The sequence below is a fragment of the Spermophilus citellus genome (assembly GCF_964194105.1).
Source record: "Spermophilus citellus genome assembly, chromosome: 9".
Taxonomy (NCBI): Eukaryota; Metazoa; Chordata; class Mammalia; order Rodentia; family Sciuridae; genus Spermophilus; species Spermophilus citellus.
Genome location: NC_138191.1, coordinates 67,762,651 through 67,784,234, shown reverse-complemented (window position 1 = coordinate 67,784,234; position 21,584 = coordinate 67,762,651). Strand labels below are relative to the sequence as shown.

Here is a 21,584-nt window from a genome sequence, read left to right as displayed (position 1 = left end):
ATTAATTTTGGATCCCCATGTCTGGTGCACATAGTTTTAACTTTAATTTAGAAGCCAGATTTCTAGGATATTTCAAAATGATTTATCAGAACTTGAACCAAATTTGCAAATTACTGAAGTTAATCTTTGGTTCCCTTTATCTTACTCCTTTCTAACTTCATTACATGGTACTATGGTATTACATAGTAGGTACTGTCTCAAATCCTGAAGTTTTTCCTTACTACTACTAATGGAACTTTCATTGCCAATCTCTTCTCTCTACTACTATTCTGATTAAACTAAAACCATTGAAGTAACTGGCTACTTAAGTATAACTGGTAATACCCCTAGAAAGGAGGATATTGTAAATATTATTAAAATAAAATTATGTAAATAACTCAAGGACAGAAACAGCACTTTACCCCAACTTTAAAAGAATAAAGATTTGCAATTTATACTTGGTAAGACACAAAATAATATGAGAAGAATTGGTGAAACAATGAAAAGTTAGAACTAAAAACTTAACCCCTTCAAGTGTCAAAACAGCTTAAAACAATGTTTTTCATATAATAATAAAGCAAAAAATGTTTATACTAAGTATTTTATTGTATGTTGCTGCCAGTGTATATAAAATAATTACACTTGTGAAATAGAAACTCATGAAAATTCAGAGAGGTAGATGTTAAGGACTGACAAAAGTAGAAGATTATATTATGGCACATGTTATAGGGAAGCTTTTTGTACAGGCTTCAAATTTAGCTCTCTTGAATATTCACTGGTTCTTGAGCAGTGGTTTGGGAAACCTGAAAGGAAGTGGGGAAAGGTGAATTAGAGTAAAGTATCATGGATAGTTTTTCACATTTTTTCCAAGAATACATAACAGTTACCATTGTTTATTTAATATTTTTAAATTGCTCATGTCTTTTGCCAATTTTTTCCTTTAACAATACTTCTTATATAGATGGTCCCCAATTTTTTTTGACTTTACGATGGTGTAAAAACAATAAGTATTCAAGACACAATACTTTCAGGTTTTGAATTTTGAGCTTTTTGGGGATTGGGATATTCAGTATGATCCTCTGTCAGTGCTAGACAGCAGTGAGCATAGCTCCCAGTCTGCTACATGATCACAAGGATAAATAACTGATAATCCACAGTGAAACTATGTCATTAAGATATCCTGTTTTGTTAGGTATACTAAATACATGTTTGACTTAGGATGGGTTTGTTGTGATATAACACTATCACATGTTTAGGAGTATCTGTATTACCTTTAAAGGTTTCATTCAAATGTCAGTTTATAAAGAGCTTTCACCTGAATGAAACCTGTTGGAAAACTTATCTTTTTTTTTTTTAAAGCAGATACATTGCAGGATTTTTAAGAAAGAATATAAAAACAGGATGGGAAAAGACTGATGTTGTGGGCAGTAAACTTCCAACTTTCTCTTAATTTTCATAACTATTCTCAGTATTAGTACTGACTGTTTATAAATAGACTTACAGATTAACTTGCTAAGATTACTGCTGAAATACACTCTATCATTATAAAGTATATATAAGTTCTCAAATCAAGAAAACTCTGAACACTCCTAGAAACTCAATAAAGAGTATTTGGAAGAGCAGTAAGTATATGAAAAACATGCTCCTGGTGAAATACTATACTGGTGAAGTACTATACTATAGTAGTGGTTATCATCAAGTATAATTAAAACTTCAAATTTTTATTTCTTGTTTCCTAATTTTCCTTCCAAAAATTTATCTTAATAATTGGAGGCAAAGTAGACATATAGACACCAAGATGCCTGCTTCACTATAGCTTCAAATTCAGAAACTTCAACATTAAATGAAGTACATTTAAGTTATGGTACATACAACCACTGAAAATCTTTTTAATTATGAAGAATAATGGAATAGGGAAATTCATTAAGTATTTTTAAAAGGTAGAGAATATAGGTGCTGCTGCTGTGGCTCAGTGGCAGAGCACTTGCCTAGCATGCATGAGACACTGGATAGAGTAGAATATAAAACTGCAATATTATGATTTTTAAAAAATAAACTATTTTGCTCTTAAAAGGAAATATGCCTGTAACAATGGTTATTTCAGGAGAAATTCTCATGAATAATGAAATTAACATTGCCATAAGCAAGGAAATAAGACTATTAAATATGAAGGTGCTAAACTGTTAAAAGATTACTTTATGAAACAACTCTGATTTTTTTTCTTATATGGTGATTTCTTTCTTATATGTCTGTGTTAACTTACCATATTTTTTAAAAAATGATAGCCATACAGTTTTTAAAAGCTACATTTTTAAGTGTAAACACTACTATGTAGTTTTATATCCATGTCATTTAGCATAAACTAGCACCATCAGTATATAAAATGAGAGCTTATAAGAAATGCAAGTTCTAGAACCTCACCTCAAGAACTCCTGAATTATATATAATATACATCTGAATAAGGTGATCTGTACATATATTCAAGTTTTTGAGAAACAATCTTTTTATTCCCAAATTTCTTCCTTATCCAAAATAGCTTTGATTTATAATAATCCACAATGTTCTTTTCTTAGTCTGCTGGGGTTTAACAGACATTATTTTACTTTGAAATCTGGGTTCTTATTCTAATCACCTTCATCAACTTGAGCAAGTCATTTTAACACTTATCTATATATTTTTTATATATTTTATATAAAAATATCTATATTTTTTAATATATTTATAAAATTATTAACAGCCTGCCCAGTTTTCTTAACAGTACTTTATGTTAAATGAAAATAAACCACTTTGTAAAGTGAATACAACAGAACCCATAAGTTTTAAAAAGGACCAATAAAAAAAAATATGAAACATCCTGAAATTCTGATGAATAATGAAATTAACATTGCCATAAGCAAGGAAATAGACTATTAAATATGAAGGTGCTAAACTGTTAAAAGATTACTTTATGAGAAAACTCTGTTACTTATAAAGGGTTTTTTGGTTGTGCCCACCACCACCACTACCCCCAGGTTTCAAAAAACTTAGCCATCCTAACCAATGACTATATTTACTGGAAACATGCTGTACTTACACACAGATTTCCTGGATACTCCCAATGTCTACAAAGCTTAATTAGGGAGGGCACATCTATTAAACAAGGTTTTTAGGAAGCAGGTTCCTGATCTTTTCAAATGAGAAAGTAAAAGGATGTGTACTATATACAAAATCTTTTTTTCAAAGCACTATTAAAGTTTGATGGTCAAAGTATTGAACTATGGGTACATGCCCTAATTTAGATACTAAGGATTTAAGAAGATAGTATCCTTAGCCAGGCATGGTTGCACACACAACTTGAAAGCCTGAAGTGGGAGGCCAGAGCACTGATCACAAATTCAAGACCAGCCAGGACAATCTTAGCATGACCATCTCAAAATAAAAAGGGCTGGGAATGCAGCTATGTAGTTCAGTGGTAGTGCTTGCCAGCATATGTGAGGCCCTAGGTTCAATCCCCACCATGGCAAAAGATAGCATACTTGGATTCATATTCTAAATTACCAGAGAACATTTTTGGGGGTGGGGGGTAGGTGGGGGTTGCAAGGGGAGTCACATCTCTTTTGGACAAACATACATTATTACACAATGACATCTGACCTGGAAGAGACCAACTAACACATAGAAACATTCTTTTTATAACAATTCAGGAATTGGTTTCTTAATCCTTAGAAATCTAATCCACTGTCTACCACCACAAAAAATACCTCATTTCTGTTAGGTTTTTTCCACAACTAATAAGAAAAAGTATAACCTGCTATTCCTCACTCCCAAGAACCAGCTCCACATCTGCTTATGCAAGTACCCCATTGACTTTCTCCTAATTCCCAATTGTTTGCTCCACTACCCTATAGTTGGGTTCTATTACAGAAACATGAGGATTCATCCAAATCAATTGGTAGTACTTTATAAGTCATTCCCCATGGACACTGTAGATTTTAAAAAACTATCTAAATATTTGCTTGGTTCAGGAAAATAAAATTAATCTACTATTTAAGGACCCCAAAATATGCATGTCATTAAACCTGTGCTATAAAAAGTAACACATGGCTATCACAGCAAATGGAGTTTTATAGTAACTCTCCTAAACCTCTTATGGTTATTAAGTACTGTATTTAACCTTCTTTGTGATGAAACAGAAATGACAGTTCATGACTACTAAATTAAGTTTCATAGATCCTCAGTTTTTCACAAAATAGACAACGACTGGAAAATTGGGACTGCCAAACAAAATGCATGGAATGATCCTGTAAGTGCTGCAAATTTTAAAAAGGGAATTTGTTTTGTTTTACTTAAGGAAACTTACCTCAGAGTAAGATTCATTTGACTACAAAAAGGAACAGACTTTCTGAGGTCTGAAGGGATTTGTACTTGAAGATACTCCAGTCAGCAGGGGATCATGTTGAGCATTCTGCAGACAGAATTGTTTCAAGTCTGCAGCTGCCTGGGAAACCTATACACAACAAAAGAAGGGGTGGGGAGATACCAGTTGGTAAAGTTTTAATGATTTTTCTCAAATCTTTGAAAATACTTGTACTGAACAGCACTTCTCTTGCCTTAGAAAAAGAAAGAATATACGAAATGAAAAGTAACAATCATATACTGTCTCTTAAACATTCCTTGTAAACAAAACTATAGTATGTTCTTTTGCCTGCTTATTAAAAGTTCAAATGATTTATTAGAAACTACTATTAAAGTTTATCTACAAAGCATAGCACTTCTTGTTTATTAGTAATAGGCTGTTCAAGTACTTAACATCTTTTTTAAATTAAAAGCAGTACATGGTATTTTTGGAATAAACAACAACAGTCTTAACATTCTAGCAAATTATTACTTTGTCCTGAAAGCAGTGTCAGTGGGGGAAAAAAAAAAATGCTACTGTGAATGAATATAATGTGGAATAACTAGCATGGTACATCGGTCTTCAAATTTATGTTATACTCCTTTGCATTTAAAACTAAGAGAGGCCTGCCTTCATTCACATAGTTATCTACTATTTGTATATTCTGGTAAGATGATGTATTAACAAAATAAGCATAAAACCATAAATGTGCCTTAAATCTTAGTTGAGGAGCACTGCATACACATGAAAGACAATTGAGACAAATACAGTTTCTAAAGGCAGCCTGCTCAGAAAGATTGTTAGAACTGGGATTTGTTATTAGCCTTTAAAGCCGCATGACAAAGGGCAGAAAGCTGTCACTGCATATAATTTTGTAACATTAACAGTTGATGGTACAATAATAGCAAAACAATAAGTTGAATGGTTCGAATATAGAACTTGGATGACTATTATGTCCCAATATCCTCAATCTTGAATTGAGATTTAGGAAGACAGAAAAAAAAATAATCATCTGTTTCATTCTGTCTTAGTTATTCCTAAGGACACATAGCAAATGTCCATTGCTATGGCTATGTACCCTTTGAAAGAGTTAATACCATTACCAATGTCCCCTCTACCAAAAACCCCTGTACATTCCAAGCTGTATCCCAGACCTAGTAAAAGAATCCATCATTCTGAGAATCTAAACTCTTCTCCAATCTTATTTGTATTTGGCTTATCCAACAGTCCACAATAATGAGTTCCATGTTTATTAACTCCCATGAGTAAGAAGTATCTGCACTTTTAAAATCCTTGTAACAAGTACTTTCACAAATGGCTGTGTCCCTGCCTCACTCCACTTCCCCAAAAAAGTGTTAAAAGTAGGGGAATGAGCATTAATCAACTTCCACAATGTTAGAGGATTTGGTTTCATTCAAATTGACCCAGTAAGAAGACAGTGCAGTGCCTGTTTATTTCTGTTTCAAATGTAGGTAGGGTCCAACTTAACTCCTTTTCATAAACTACTAAAGCATGGTTATATGCCAGCTCTACTTCTAGGCACTGAGAATAGTAAAGAACATCAAGATCCCTGCTGTTTCAGTGCTGACAGTTGTGGGAAAAAGACAAGGTTCTCTGCAGTAAAAAGAGATATCTGTTAAAAAACGACTGGGTACCAAATATTACACTGAGATGATGTGACATTTAAGCTGAGATTTCAATAACAGATCAAACCCAAAACAAGGGATCAGTGAAAATCAGCATCCCAAGCAGTGGGGAAACCTCAAACTAAAACTGGACACTGGACAAGCTGTTACCCTTCAAGGCACAATAATCACCCTCCAGAAAATTGAAATACTAAATTGACATAACTATTAAGAGTCCCTTTTCACTCTGCTGACCTACCTGTAAGAAAGTTTGTTAAGTACTTGTAATAATTTTTTCAGCTGTACTCATATAAAGGTTTAAAGTAAGTTTGTGCTAGTTTTAAAATAACAGAAAAATAAATCATCTACCACAGAGGCACTGATAAAATAGGTACACAATATGAAATGGAACCTAGACACAGTTTGCAATGCATATGAGAAGACTCATTTAAAATCCCAAAGTGGGATGCCCTCCCCTCCTTGCTAAAGCCCTAACATCAGGCAGAAACTGAAAATTGCAAAACTGAATCATTTGTGGTTGTTTTAATGATTCCTATCAAAAATCTACAGAAAAATTGGGTGTATGAGGCCAGGGTCAAGCTGGGAGTTGGAAAGGCAGCAGCTACTAGGATTTTCAAGGTAAAGGTCTTGGAGTATTTTACTCATTTTCTTTGGTGACAACGGCAAAGCAGCACTGATTTACTGTGTCATTTTTTTTTCTTTTGTCTCTCTGATCCTTCATGTTCTCTTTCCTGGTACACTTCAATCTGTGATAGAGGCACACATGAATGATAATAGTTAAGAAATGGATGACTTCAAACTTAAGATCTCAATCCAGCCAAAACAGTGACGATAAATCACTGGGATGAAGTGAGAATTTGGGGATTAGAGAAATGAACAACTATGCAGTTTACACATTAGTGAGGGAGATTCCACAATAAGACCATTGGAGTTTCCCTTCCCTCCTGAGGTTACATCGACCAAGTAAGCTAGGTCTATGACATTTCTAAATAGGAGCCCTCACTCCACAAAACATTTCAGGAAGAAATACTGACTTGCCTGATGAGTGTAAGAGTGTAAAATCAAATCATCTTGGAACCTGGCTGTTTCTAGCAGGGTAGTGATTTATAATTCCTGTGTTTCTTTTTTTCAATCACAAGTGTTTTACATGTAACCTATATATTGCACTAGAAAGAAGCCAATCTGTTTAGGATTTTAAAAATAATAAACACTTGCTACAGCACTTCCATGTCAGGTTGTCAATACCAACACCAACAAAAGCTTTTTCCCCCAAAGTAAATATCCCAAGATAAAGCCAATGCTATCAAGACATCAAAGTAAGTAAGACCAATTCTGGCCCACCCTAATCACTTTCTTAGCATGTGGACCAGTAGATACACTTAAGGTGGGATCCAAGCAAATTGCCCAGATCTGAAATGCACGCTTTGTGCGAGGTTGTAAGGGACAAAGGTAGTAAGACTCAGGAATAAGTTTCGAAAACAGTTATGCAAGAAAATTCGTTTTCAACTATGTGTTCAGTGGTTTGGAGAATTTGGAGGTTAAGAACCTAGTACTAATTGGAGTAGGTCTGGTAAAGATTTGAAATGAAAAAAAAAGTTAATAAGTCGGCCATGAATCAAAAGTCAAAATACCCCAAAATCGGTGGAGGCTGGTAAAGATGGGCGGGAAGGGAAGGGCGCGGACCAGCAGCAGCTGGCAAGGCCTGCCGAGGAGTCACAGCGGAGGGAGGGAGGGAGGGAGCGAGGGAGGGAGACCGGAATGCGGGCCGCTCTTTAGCCCGGAGGCCGGCCCGCCTTGGAAAGTCCTGGGGCGGAAGGGCGGACTAAGGGGGCCCTACCAACCACCGCGGGAATCCGCGCGGCAACTTTCCTAAAGCTGGCAGCTCCGCGATCGTCGCCCGAATGCGCGTCCTCCTAGGAGAGTCACCGCGAACCCGCCCGCCCCAACTGACTCGCCCGCCGCCGCCTCCCGCTACCCGGTTCTGCCGCGGCCCCCGCTCACCTTCACGCGGTTGAGCCCAGCCTCCAGCCGGAGCTGCTGAACCACCTTCTTCATAGCGGCGACGCTGGAGGAACCAGACATGGCGAATTCGAGGTCAGGGCCGACTCGTGGGTCAGAGGGTCGGCAAGTCGCGGGTCGGCTGGGCCAGACGACTGGGCAGCGCGCAGCGGGGGCGGGGCTCCGAACTTTGTCTCCAAGTTTCCGGTTCTGAGCTGGGCGACACAACCTTCGGTGCGCATGCGCGCTGCGCCTTTGGTTCTAACTACTCGCCCTGCAGGAGCTCGAGCTTGAGGGAGCCCGAGAAGAAGGGGCGGAGCGGTCCCTGGGCGTGGTGTGGAGGCTCCGAGAGTCTGGCCGGATGCCGCACTCCTTGTTCCCACTCCAAGTAGGCTGACTTGGGAGAGGTAAGGAAGGAGCTGTGGTTAGCCGCCTAGACCAGAGGGGACATTGAAGAGGACCGGTGAGGGAAGTCAGACGTTTGAAAGTCTCTAAAGCTCTAGTGACTGAGGAACCGGGAGGCCCCAGTTGTCCTCAGGGAGTTTGCGGCAGGAGTTGAGGGAGAGAAGGGGATAGCCCAGCGGAGGCGCAGGAGCCAGACTGCCCCGCGCGAGTCGCCCGCCCACCCGCGTAAGTCGTGTCCCGAAGTGACCCTTTGTCCAACGGCGTCCTCCGCCCGCTTCCCACCCGCGGACCCGGAGACTGAAAGGGGCGCGGAGCCCCCTGTGACCCGCCTACGGGACCGGGCGGGCGGGGAAATAGGCGTTGGAGAAAAGAAGATCTCGGGATTTTTTGATTTTTGTCGCCTCTTAAACTCTCAAATCGGTTTTCTAGAAAAGGCTGTGAAGAAGCCAGGGTGCTGGCCGAAGATTACAGCTATCTTCTAAACCATCCCGTTGGAAGAATTCTTACTGTACTTTTTAAAATAAAACGTTTTTGTGCTTCGGGAAAGTTTGCTCTTTTTTATATTTAAATTTTAATTACTTCATGCTTGAAATTGAACCCCCAAGGAGTTTTTAGGAGAGAGAGAGGATTTAACAAAATAGGCCCGGCCAATGCATCTGTCATCTTGGAAACGTGTATTGTGTCATGACACTTAAAACAGTTGTTTTCTATTTCTGTTAAAGTAAACCATCTTCGAATACACTGATGTTTTCTGTAAACATGAATAATTTCAACATGAATGCATTTCAATTTTTTTGTATAGTGGGAATATCATGTATAATTTTCTCTGGGTCAACAAAACCGGATTTATTTACTAAATAGAATATCCGTCCTCAAAAATGTATAGTGTAAGTTTAGCATTTTATTTAATTCTTAGATGTAATAACTGGGGCTAGGAACCAGTTTTTGAATTCTGATTTTGCTACTTACTGTGGGATCCTTGAGCAAGCCGTTTACGCTTCACTGAGCCTCTGTTTCCTCATTTTGAAATGAAATAAAAAAAGTTTTCTGGAGTTGCTTCTAAGAATGAAATTAAATTACATAGGTAAAGAATATGAAAAATAAATAAATATTGTTTTTCCCTACTAGTATTTTAAATTACTTAATAGATGTGTAAGATAAAACACAAAACTTTCCTCAAAGAAAGTTCTATTTTTCAATAATACACTATACTTCAAAACTTAGTTAAGAAATGTGCTGGAAAGGTTTTCAAGTAATATGTGGCCCACTCCCTTCTGTGAGAGTGAGAAAGAGTGCTGAGGAATAAGCAAAACCTATGTTGTATTTTAGGTTTAGTCTCAGAAAATGTTTCCTTTTTTTTTTTTTTTTTTTTTACTTCATTGGAAAAGCAGAGTGGATTGCTGTCGCAGAACACCAGGTAGTCTATTTGTTTTTGTTTTTTATTTTTTAGTTATAGATGGACACAATACATTTATTTATTTGTTTGTTTATTTTTAAAGGCAAGCTAGGCAAGGGCTCTATTACTGAGCCACAACCCTAGCCCATCTATTAGGATTTGATTTGGATTAAGAAAGAAGAAGAAGAAAAAAGTCCACTTCAAGTTCATTTGCATTTGAAGTGATTAGCATTAAATATAGTTCATGAACTACAAATCAAAGAATTGTTCTTTGACCTTCCAAAATGATCTAAAATATTTCAAGGGTCTTTACCATCCATCAAACATAGGAGTTTACATATTAGATTGTTTGGAACAGACTGTTGTGAAGCAATTTGACACCGAGAGATTCCTTACAACACCATATAGCAAGAAATCTTTTGTTTTGTCAGGAGAGCATTGTAAGTTTAAATTTACCTGGGATCTTCACCTTATTTAATTAGTACCCTAAGTTCTTTAGTTCATTAGCTCCAAGTTCAGTATTTGAATAAATAAAATGCTTTTAAGGTTCATGCACCTTACTTTGTAGTTTAACTAAAAGCCAGATAAGGGTAGATTTCACAATTCTGACTCCTTTCTCAAAGAATGAGCTTATATTAGTCTGTTTTCATGGTGGCTAAGGAAATTGAGTTTGGGAAAGAATGAATGACTTGCTTATGGCCATACTGCTGGTTTATGGCAAAGAAAAGAACTTGGGTCTCCTGATGTTTACACTGTATATATAAGTAATGTATTTCTTTTTATGGAGTTGCTCATATATTGGAATAATAATTATTTTTTATATTGAAGTATAAGGAAATTTAGTTATAAGAAACAGCAAAAAGGCTTAAGATACCTAGTAATAGTGTGGTCATAAGACTCCATTGTATTTTTGGCTCAGCTTGTATGGAGAGTAAAGCCCATTTTCAGTAAATGAAGTACAATTAAATACCCTTTATTTTTAAAATTTATTTTTTATTTTTTTACCTTATTACCTTCACCTTGTGCTTTTAAGCATCCTACAAAGGCCTATGTGCTAATGGCTTGGTAGCGGTCTGTGGCATTATTCTTAAAGTGGAACACTGGGGAGGTGAACCTAATGGAAGGAAGTTAGATAATTAGGGATATGTCCTTGAAAGGGATATTGGGACTCTTGGGACTCTACCCCTTCCTCTCTGACTTCCCAGCCACCATGAGATAAATACTTACATTATGTGATCCTGCCTTGAAATACTGTGCCAGAGGCCCAAAGTGACAGGGCTAAGTGATCATGGGCTGAAACTATGAGCCAAAATAAAATTTCTTTTTAATTAGTTGATAATCTCAAGTATTTTGTGATAGTATTAGCTGACAGTTAAGTAGTTATAATTCTAATTTTAAAAATGATAGATTTATTTTATCTCTGTTGATCCTTTTGAAAGACTTCCCAAAAGGTACATGGAGAAGCGAAAGAACAGTTTTTCATCAATGGACTTATATAAGATTCAAAAATACTGTATTCCTTCATAAACAGAGGGAAATTTATTCTTTCTACTTCTCATAAATCCATGCTTATGCTTCTTTTGTGCACTAACACTATGTTAACTATGACCTTCAGGAAGAATAAGACAAGACTTTTCTGTATTCTGCTTTATATTTGAAGCTGAATTATTTTCAGTCTTAAACTTTTTCTATTTTTAGAGTATAAACTTGGAGATACTCTGTAGCTAGGTATTCAAAAGAGAAGCATAATCAAGTTTTACACCGGGCAAGAAGATGCTCTATTCTTTTAAAAACTTAAGTTGTTTTTTAAGTTGGGTAAACAAATTTGCTGAAAATGTCCTGTTGCTATTTTATGATTATGAAAATTAAACTTGCTCAAAAGGCCTTGAAGAGCTATGTGGAGGAAACATTCCATAATTCCTTTTCAAACATTCTAATTCTAACATCATTCTGTTAATTTCTATCAAACCCTCTTTCTTCTAAAATGCCCTTATAAATCTTGGGGGAAATCCCAAATCAAGAAAAGTGTGTAATTTTGTCTATACTAGGATCTGTATGGAAAATAGACTAATTCCTCAATTGTTCCTACCAAGGCTAAGGAACCTAAATGTATATAGGCTCTAGAGGGCTCTCGGGCATTTTAATCTATTTACCTAAAATCTATTTACCCTTTAAATGAATTAGAACTTTTAAATAAAGTTAAATTAGCATTAGATGTTTACAGGTTAACTATGACCTAGACAATGTAAAACTCTAAGAACATAGATATAATATGAATTTATCCTGAGCAGATAGACCTGACCCTTGATGATTTAAAAATCAAAAATTATGTCAATAAGGACTCCCATCATCTGACCTGAGGTTAACTATATTCTGATTTCTCTTTTTTCGCAGTAGAACTATCCCTCTCACTTTTGACATTCTTTGAGCAATCAACTAGGCAAAAGAACTTTAGAGTTGCACATATGGTGTCCCACTACATCATGTACAATCAGAGAAATGAAAAGTTGTACTGCAGTTGTGTACAATGAATCAAAATGCATTCTGCTGTCATTTATACCTGATTAAAATAAATAAATTTAAAAAATAATAACAAAAGGGGTAGGGATGTCACTCAGTATTAGAACACCTGGGTTCAATTCCCATTACTAGAAGACAAAATTTTAAAAAAAATGGTATCTAGTAGGATTTCAAAGGGCTGTAATCAGTACCAAATCAAAGGAGTTTTAAGTTTTGTTCGATTTATATTACTATTTTAATATAAGCCAATGAAGCCATACTTTGGAATCTTAAAAAAAGCTTCAGATATGATGTTGGTATGATTAGTACATTCTTAAGGATGGAACCACTTTGATAATTCCTTTTTAAGATAATTTAGCTACTTTATTTTTCAATTTTTATTATATATTTATGTGTTTTAAATTTTATAATTCATTATTTTAAACTGCAATAAATACTCTGAGGACAAAACAGAAAATAATACACAAATGATGCTCAATATATAAAAGACAGGTATTTTCATCTGGACTGATTGTTGCATACAGCCATTTGTATTTAATCTTTTCACTCCAAAAGTATATTTCTATGTTATGTAAAATACATTTAATATACAAGGTTAGACAGTCAAATTTTTAATAATTTGTTCTAGTTATACATGACAATAGAATGCATTTTCACATTCAACCTTAGCTTTTGACTCCAGAGAAAATGAATTATTTAGAATAGTAAAATATGTTTTTGCCAAAAGTTCATTACAACGTAACTTACCAGTTTCCTTAATCATCCTCAACTTAGGATGGGGTTACATCCTGATAAAAGTTGAAAATAGAATACACTTAATACACTTAACCTACTGAATATTGTGACTTAGCAACACAGTACATTGTCAAGTATCAGCTATTTATCTTTATAATCTTGTGACTGACTGGGAACTATAGCTTATTGATCCTGCCTAGCATTGCAAGAAAATATCAAACCATGTATTGCTAGCCCAGGAAAAGATCAAGATTCTAAATTTGAGGTACAGAATTGCTTTTGCATTGTTGTAAGTTGGAGGACCATCCATAGACTATACGGTCATTTCATTGCAATTACCAGTCTGTTCATTAGTGATTTTTTAAAATTGGAATAATAAGATTGTATATATTCCAAGTTTTCTTTTGGAGTCTACTTTAAAGGTTTTATATTTTTCTTTTCACTTTTTGAACAAATCAGAGACCAGAAATACGTGGAATGCTATTTTAAAATAAGCCAAAAGTGTATTATAAAATTAATTTAATACTACTTAAATGAAGAGAGAGAAAAAGACAAGAAAAAATCCAGCTGTTCAGACATTGGTGAGTATGTCTCACAATCCAAGTCAGCCTTCCTCATCAGAGGTAAGAAAATAACGCCTATCATTGTTTTTGAAAAGTTGATAAAGCAAAAAATGAATTATATAAAGTATTAGAAATTGATTGCACCAGAGTCCCAACTTCATGTATCCTATTAACTGATATTACTATTTCATCTTTAACTCACTTTCTCTAGTATTCTAAGTTGAGACCTACAATGAAGTGATTCTATCACCTTTTTTCCTCCACTATTACCCACCTATGATGCCCTCCATAGGCTTGAATTTCATACACAGTCTTGGTCATTCTTGGCTCACACTTTGACTCCTTGCCCCTCTCTTGTTCTATTCTACTCCGTTGCAAAATAACAACCTAGTTAATTCATTTCTCTACCTATTCTGCACCTATTCTTTAGTAACTAAACATGAATGTATAAAAATAGACCAGTATAAGGACTATTCCCACTTTAAATTCATGACCAGTAGAATCTTTTGCTTTTAGGCATTCATACCCTTTGTCACTTATTCATTCACTCTTCTCTTCAACACAAGTGTTTCATACCTTCTCAAATCTCTAATACCTTTTCTCCATTCTCTCTTAAACCAATTCCAATCAATCTTTCACCTTTCACAAAACTTTTCTTGCTAAAGTCACCTCTTCATTACTAAATCTAACCTCTTAAAATTGGATTATCTCAGGATTCAGCTCTTTGTTCTCTCTGCACTCATTACATGGTGGTCTCATCCAATCTAGTAGATTTAAATACCAACTTTATGGTAAGGATTTATACATTTTTATCATCATCCCAGTCCTCTTTCCTAAACTCCAGATTCATGTCTACATATATTCAACTGACTACTTGACATCTCTCTTTGGATGATCAATAGACATTTCAAATATAACATATCTGATAGGGAATCTTTCCCTTCTCCTGGAAACTTGCACTACCTGTGGCTATTCCCATCTCAGGTGATTGCAAATCTATTATTTCATTATTTGTGCCCAAATGCCTTGGAGTCACACTTGATTCTTCTTGCATACGTGACTCCTACTTGAGTCTTTTCTCCCAAACTGTACATATACACAAAATTTGACTACTCACCTCTACTGCTAGCATATTAGTCTGTGTCACCATCATCTTACACTTTAGTTACTCCAATAGTTTCCTAATAAGTTCCTTTTTTTTTTGCCCCTTACAGTCTATTTTGGCTATTATTGCTTTAACCTGTTATCAAATGTAGAAATACTTTACAGTAATTTGTGTCTCATGGTGTAATGCAATATGAAATATAAGTCACCATTTGTAAAATACTCTTGCCTCGGATGGATAACTTGTGTCATTAGAAGGCTGTACCATTGACTATTTACAGGAGTTAAAGGGGTTAGAGAAATAAATGCCACCTTAAAGACAATGAGGTAAATTCATTCTATAAGATAATTGGCTCTTTCGCTTTAAAAAACTTAATGTAACAGGGCTGGGGATCTTATATTTGCCTAGCATGTGCAAAGCTCTGGATTCCACCATCAGCACCACACACACACACACACACACACACACAAAAAAAAAACAAGAAAAACAGAAAAACAATCTCAATATTTTGAAGAATCAATTGAGATTTTTAAAAACATAACAACTAAATGCAATATGTTATCCTCAATTGAATTCTAGGTTGAAAAAACATTGGACAATTGGAGAAATTATAGATTTGATATTAGTCTACATTAAGGAATAGTTAATTTTCTTTATGTGAAAATGGTATTGTGACTGTATTGAAGAAGTCCTTACTTTTAGAAGATGGATACCAACGTATGAATATGTCTAATTTACTTTAAATATTTTATTGAGAGAGAAAAAAAGAATTAACAAGAAAAATGTTAACTTTTGAATCTAAATCATATTTAGATTATTTGAAAATTCTTAATAGTTTTACTTATGTATATAAAATATATGCATCAAATTTTTCATAAAAATTTATAAAATATGTCAGGTCTTGCCATGCTTCTATTAAAACCCTGCATTGACTTCCTATCTTGTAAGGTAAAGACCTTTAAATGGCTCAGAGGCCCTACTTAATTTCTTCCCTTACCTCCTTTTTTTATCTGACTTTTATCTCCTACTATTCTTTTCCCACACTCTCTTCTTCATTTATACTGGTACTCATAATGGTCACCTTAAAGCCTTTGGTTTAGCCCTTCCTGGAACTCTATTTCTTCCCTTGACTAATTCATTCTTTCCCTTAAATCTTTACTCAGTTCCCACCTTTTCCCTGAAATCTACTATAAATATTCTTTGTAAAACTGAAGGCTTCTCTATCCCTTATCCTCTCAATTTTCCTTACCTTGCTTATTCTTTTTTCCTAGTAATTACCCCTCTCTTATACAGTATATAACCTATTAGTGCTTTGTATTTATTGATTATTGTCTATATCCCTCACAGAACCAGGACTAGTCTGAGGCAAATTAAATACTTGCTGTGGGTGCAAAATTTAAGGGGGCATCAAAAATTCAGTAAATCAAGATAAATATTTTAATACAATATTTTTTAAGTTAAATTTATTTCAAAAAAATTCGTGGTGAACAAGATATTGATATTTTAAATAGACACAATCTAACAGTACTATGCATAGCAACTTTGAAGTCTAAAATTAAAAAAAAAATGTACCCTACACATATATATGCCTTCTAATTACTTAAGTAGTTAATGATTTTAATAAAAATATTATTGATGAGTTGCTTCCAGAAAGCCAGAACATAAAATTATGATAAATTATGGTTTTGGTATAAACAAAATATTTAACCTTAAAATATATAAACTTTTAAAACTTGCAGTATTTTTCAACTACTTTCTTGTTATAGAAATATAGCACTCTTATAATATTGCTATAATGTTATTATAATATAATGTTATAATTACTATAATATTGCTATAATGTTATTGTTATAGTAAACTCATTGAATTATTATTTAGAAATATATATATATATATATATATATATATAAATGTTTAGTTCCAGAAATATTTCTCTCCTGTGACATATTAAAACATTTATATAAAAATAAAATCATATTTACTTCAAACTTGTTAAGTTTTTGCAGATACTTAATAGTATAGCTAGGGAATAATCTTTCACATACTCTGCAGTTCAAAATGCAAAATGTGGCAAATTTTATTATCTGATCTATGCAAACATTTGAATTGTTGGTTTATTTTTCATATATCAAAAATATAGAAGTAATTTACTTGGTAAAACTTGAGCAAAACCTTTAGTTCAAGGACCATTTTATGTCTAATAAAAATTACTAATATTAATAATAATAGGTCATATTAAAACTTTTAAAGTTTTCTCAGATATTTAATATTGCAGATAAAGTAAAATGATTTCAAGGCTTTCACGTTTAATATGCAGTGAGTATCAACCTTCCTTAGACTAAAAAAATTGAGACTGCAGTAATTGTTTCTGTTCTAGCCATCTAACTATTCTAAACAGAAGATTTTTAATTAGAGCCATAACAAAACATTAACAGAGAATTAGTTTTATACAAGCACAGACAAGCTTACAGTCATCCCCTACATCAAGAATAGATTCTTCCTGGAACTCTGGGAAGCAAATATGTTCCTGACAAACCACAGTATGAACTCTTTTGTAGGTGCTAAAAGCAAAGGATTGTACAAGGTCACTCTAGTGGAACTGATAAGAGAGAAGTCAGGGAGAGATAAAGATTGGTGATCAGAAAATTGATTTTTACCATATAGTATTCTTACTACAGGCCACAGACAAAAACACCATTCATCAAGGATATTGAGGTACTCTTAGAAGCCAAGCCACATCTATGACAGTGTTTCCAAAGGAAATGTACTCCAGCTGGGGTTGTGGCTTAGTGGTAGAGTGCTTGCCTGGCATGTATGAAGCTCTAGATTTGATCCTCAGCATTACATAAAAATAAATAGATAAAATAAAGGTATCATGTCCATCTACAGCTTAAAAAAACATATTAAAAACCCATAATGACCCAATTATACAATATTATCTGTCTGCTTTGAGCTCCTAGCACTGTGACTGGTATCTACTATGGGACTTAAATATAAATTTAAAAAAGGAAAGAAATGTACTCCAAACGAATATTTTGGGGTTCTTCATTTTGTTTGTGGGTTGTTTTTGTTTTGTTTTATTTTGTTTTGTCTGTATGTTCAGAGGGATACATTATTCCATGTTTATTTCAGTTGTGTTTATTAAACTTAAAATTCTATAGAAGATCAATTGGGTTTTTTTTCAATTTTACAAACATTTTAACTGATATTCTTCTCATTCAGTTGGTGGAACTTCATGTTTTTTATGTCCCTGAAGGATCGTGGAACTATAAGTTAAATACTATTTCAATAGAAGTTATTAACAAATTTATTTCTGCTGGATTTATAAGGCAAGTATTTTGTACATGTAACAAAATACCTAAAAAATATTTTTTCTGCAGAGAAAAATATTTCCTAGAAATTTAAAAATTGTAAATGAAAAATATTTTGCCCATGTCATGGACCCATTCCTAATTTAATGAATATTGACAAACAGTACTATGTAGTAGTTAAATCAAACATAGCTGTAGGAATAAATGTCATTTGACCATAATATGCCACCCAGAGAATAGTGTATAATGTATAAGAATTAAGGAACAAATTATCTAAAATTAAAAATCTGATGAAGAGCTGTGAATAATGGTTACAGCAATATATCCACTGTTATTTTCTTAGAATTCTTTAAAAATATATGCAAAAGACTTGCATATGCAAGACTCTGAGTTCAATCCCTAGCATGGCAAAAAATAAAAATATAAACAAAGAACATAATTAAATGTACATATATATCTATATTTATATGTGTATATGTGTATTTTCAAATTCACAGAACCATGACACATGATCTGACCTCCTATTGTTAACGTTGTCTAGTTGAGTGCCTTTCTTCTTTATTTCCTCATCACTTTTCCAATCCTATTAGTTTCCTTTCTGTTCTAGAGCACATCAGAAATGGCCCTACCTTAAGACTCTTGTACTTTCTGTTCCTTTTGTCTAGAATACATTTTCTGCCCTTACCCTCTTATCTCATTCAGGTCTGTACCCAAATATGACTTGTTTGTGTATATATTCTTTGATCATTGTATTTTAAATAAGCTACAGTCTCTTTTCCTTTTCCCTGCTTTACTTACTTAGCATCTTATCAATTATGTTTTTTACTATGTATTTTGCTATTTTTCTTTCCCACCACTAGATTATAAAAGCTATGAGGGCATATATTTTTGTTATTTTTGTTGATTGCTGTTCTTCCATCCTTTGGAACAATGTGACACATAATAGGTGCACAACAAATATTTGTTGATCAAACAATTGTTCACTGAATGAATTCTCTTAATATTTCCCATAATATATTTTTTAAAAAACAAGTACTTAGAACAATGACATAATATTGTCTTTAAATTTTAGACATTAAGAAAAGGATCCCTAATGGGCAAATGTAGTAGAATCTGACAGCATTTGATCATTAAACACATTTTAAGCACTAGCTACTCCTGTTAAACTTCCAAAATAAATATCTATGCCTAAGTCATTCTTTAATATATATGTAAAAGCATATAAATTACACGGAAATTTTGTTTTAGTCATAAAATTTGGAAGTGGAATAGCAAAGTAGACAATCATTTTCCTTTTCAGTATTAAAATGGCTTTTATAAATAGTATTCGTTTGCATAATTTTAGAAGATAGACTTAATCGTTTACTTTGAAAAATATTTGCTTAAGATTATAAACTGCTAAGCAATGTAGAAATGTAATATAGTAAGCTCTGTCTGATAATTAAATCAACATTTATGTTTGAGATAACTAACATTATTAAACCATTAATATATCCAAACTCTTTATTTCTTTCTACCTCATATAAGGCAATTTTATTACATTTCAGAGTATCTCCTCAACTTACTTTACAAGCCCTGAGGTTGCGACTTGGTGAGTTCCTTGGTGAAGATGCTGTTGCAGAAAAATTTTTATTCCTGAAATGCATTGGAAATAATTTAGCTGTGGTAAGAGTTCTTATTTTTTTTCCTTCTGATTAAAGAAAATAATTCATTATCAAATTATGTATCTTAAATGCTTGTGAACTCAGCTTCTTAACATACTGTAAGACATGTAATCTTAATCATAAAATATCACTAAGCACATAGATCATGAAAAATGGATCTCTTTGGCATGTTACCAGGTACTAAAATGGTGGGATGTGTCAATTTCCTTGAAAAGGAAGACAAAGTTAACTAATAATATCAATAATATATATTGTTTTTAAACAAAATGTTTTTAAAAAGTACTTGTGTTGTAGCGAAAACCGGGTTCTTTTTTATTTGGGTCACAACTAGCCTTATTGTTTTTAAATGATAATGGCCCAAATATATTTTTTTTTGGTGTCAGCTATTACCTACTGAACACTTCTATTGATAGTTTCTGTAATCTGATGGCAGGATATTCTAAGGGAGGACATTTTTAGCTAAAATTTCCAATCTCTCAAGCCATTAGACATCAAAGTTTCTGATTTATCCTGTCTATATATAAGGTTTATTTCTTTAATCAAGATTGTCAACATTTAAACTTCAAAATGTAGTATATTCGTATGCCACTTAAGTTAACATATTATGTCATTGCCAAGTGTTCATTGATGTGATTATTTAATATTTAACTCTTATCATTAGATTTTAGTCCTTTGTGAGCAGGGACTTTATTTACCATTGTATTTATAACCAGTGCCTAACAAAGGTTTAAATCTTTATCAAACAAATTAAGTAATGAATGATAATGGATAATAAGTCTCTCCCACCCGAAGTACTATTATAATTTGCAATGTAAGATTCTTAGATCAGTAGCTAAATTTAAAGATATTTTTGTTATTGGGGTTCTATTTAGTATGCCATAATATTAATTTACTGATTGTTAAATTAGTTCTCCTCAGAGAAGAAAGGGAACATAATTTTTTGTTCTTTTTTTAATTATATGTAAATTTATAAAATATCAACCACAGAATCCCAAGCTGGGAATATAAGCATAACTTAGATCAACTTCTAAAATCCTTCTAATATTTTATTTTAAACAAATATTTATTGATATTTTATTTTCTAGAAAGCCAAAAAATGGATATGAATTCTTCCCTTAAAGTATGTTCAGTGTAATGGTAAAATAAGTGGTGAAGGTAAAATATTATCTATAGTCACAAAAAAGAAAAAAAAAGAGAGATTTTTTTCAGCAGAGGAAAGCAGAGTAGAGAAATTTGAGGAAGAAGCAATATGTAAATTTGGATTTTGAAAGAAATATTTGGTCTTGTAAAAATGAAGTGTGTGAATGGCTTTCTGAGCAGAGAAAATAAGATGAGCATGGAAGTAGGAAAGCAGGCAACTAAGAAAGAATTGATTCATTTCATTAAACATTAACTGTGGGAAAGGGAACAGAGCCCGGCACAAAGTGACTCCATGTAAGATAGCCATAATTATTATTATTAAGTGACATAGAATTCCTATTATGTTGAGTGTGCAGTGAGAAAAGTTATGAAGTACTTTGTTCAATATCTTGAATGCCAGACTAATAGTTTGAATTTTTTTTCTTAAATCTTGAGTTTTTCATCAATAGAGTTACATGAGGGCTGGGGTTGTGGCTCAGGGGTAGAGTGCTCACCTAGCACAGGTGAGGCACTGGGTTCGATCCTCACCATCACATAAAAATAAATAAATAAAAATAAAGACATTATGTCTACCTACAACTAACAGAATGCTTTTAAAAAATAGAGTGACATGATGAGAGCTTTCAGTACAATAATTGGGTCTCACTGAGAAGTAACAAGAGACTAGAGACAAGGATTCTAGCAAGAAGGCTTTTACAGTGGTTCAGGCAAGAGATAAGGAAAAACTCAGATTTCATCTACTACCAT

At 33.7% G+C, this 21,584-nt stretch overlaps 2 protein-coding genes across 2 annotated transcripts in view; one reads left to right on the top strand and one right to left on the bottom strand.

The window, feature by feature from the left end:
- Window positions 1-564: 564 nt before the first annotated feature.
- On the bottom strand, window positions 565-8,941 carry GNG5 (G protein subunit gamma 5). The gene is made up of 3 exons (XM_081307475.1): window positions 8,002-8,941; window positions 4,319-4,465; window positions 565-782 (listed from the first exon to the last, which is right to left on the bottom strand). Exons 1-2 carry the CDS (start codon window positions 8,080-8,082, stop codon window positions 4,340-4,342), a joined length of 207 nt encoding a protein of 68 aa, XP_081163601.1. The 5' UTR covers window positions 8,083-8,941; the 3' UTR covers window positions 565-782; window positions 4,319-4,339.
- A 4,577-nt stretch (window positions 8,942-13,518) lies between these two features.
- The window catches only part of SPATA1 (spermatogenesis associated 1), a 39,841-nt gene continuing 31,775 nt past the window's right edge, over window positions 13,519-21,584 (top strand). Inside the window, exons 1-3 of the mRNA XM_081305667.1 lie at window positions 13,519-13,677; window positions 17,945-18,051; window positions 19,581-19,698. Of these exons, the coding sequence (XP_081161793.1) occupies window positions 13,588-13,677; window positions 17,945-18,051; window positions 19,581-19,698 (315 nt within the window). The 5' untranslated portion in view covers window positions 13,519-13,587. The remainder of the gene's footprint in view (window positions 13,678-17,944; window positions 18,052-19,580; window positions 19,699-21,584) is intronic.

Coding starts and splice junctions, on each gene's coding strand:
- GNG5 (XM_081307475.1), bottom strand. CDS start 8,082: ATGTCTGGTTCCTCCAGCGTCGCCGCTATGAAGAAGGTGGTTCAGCAG. Junction 4,466..8,001: donor CTGGGCTCAACCGCGTGAAG/GTGAGCGGGGGC, acceptor TGTTGTGTATAG/GTTTCCCAGGCAGCTGCAGA.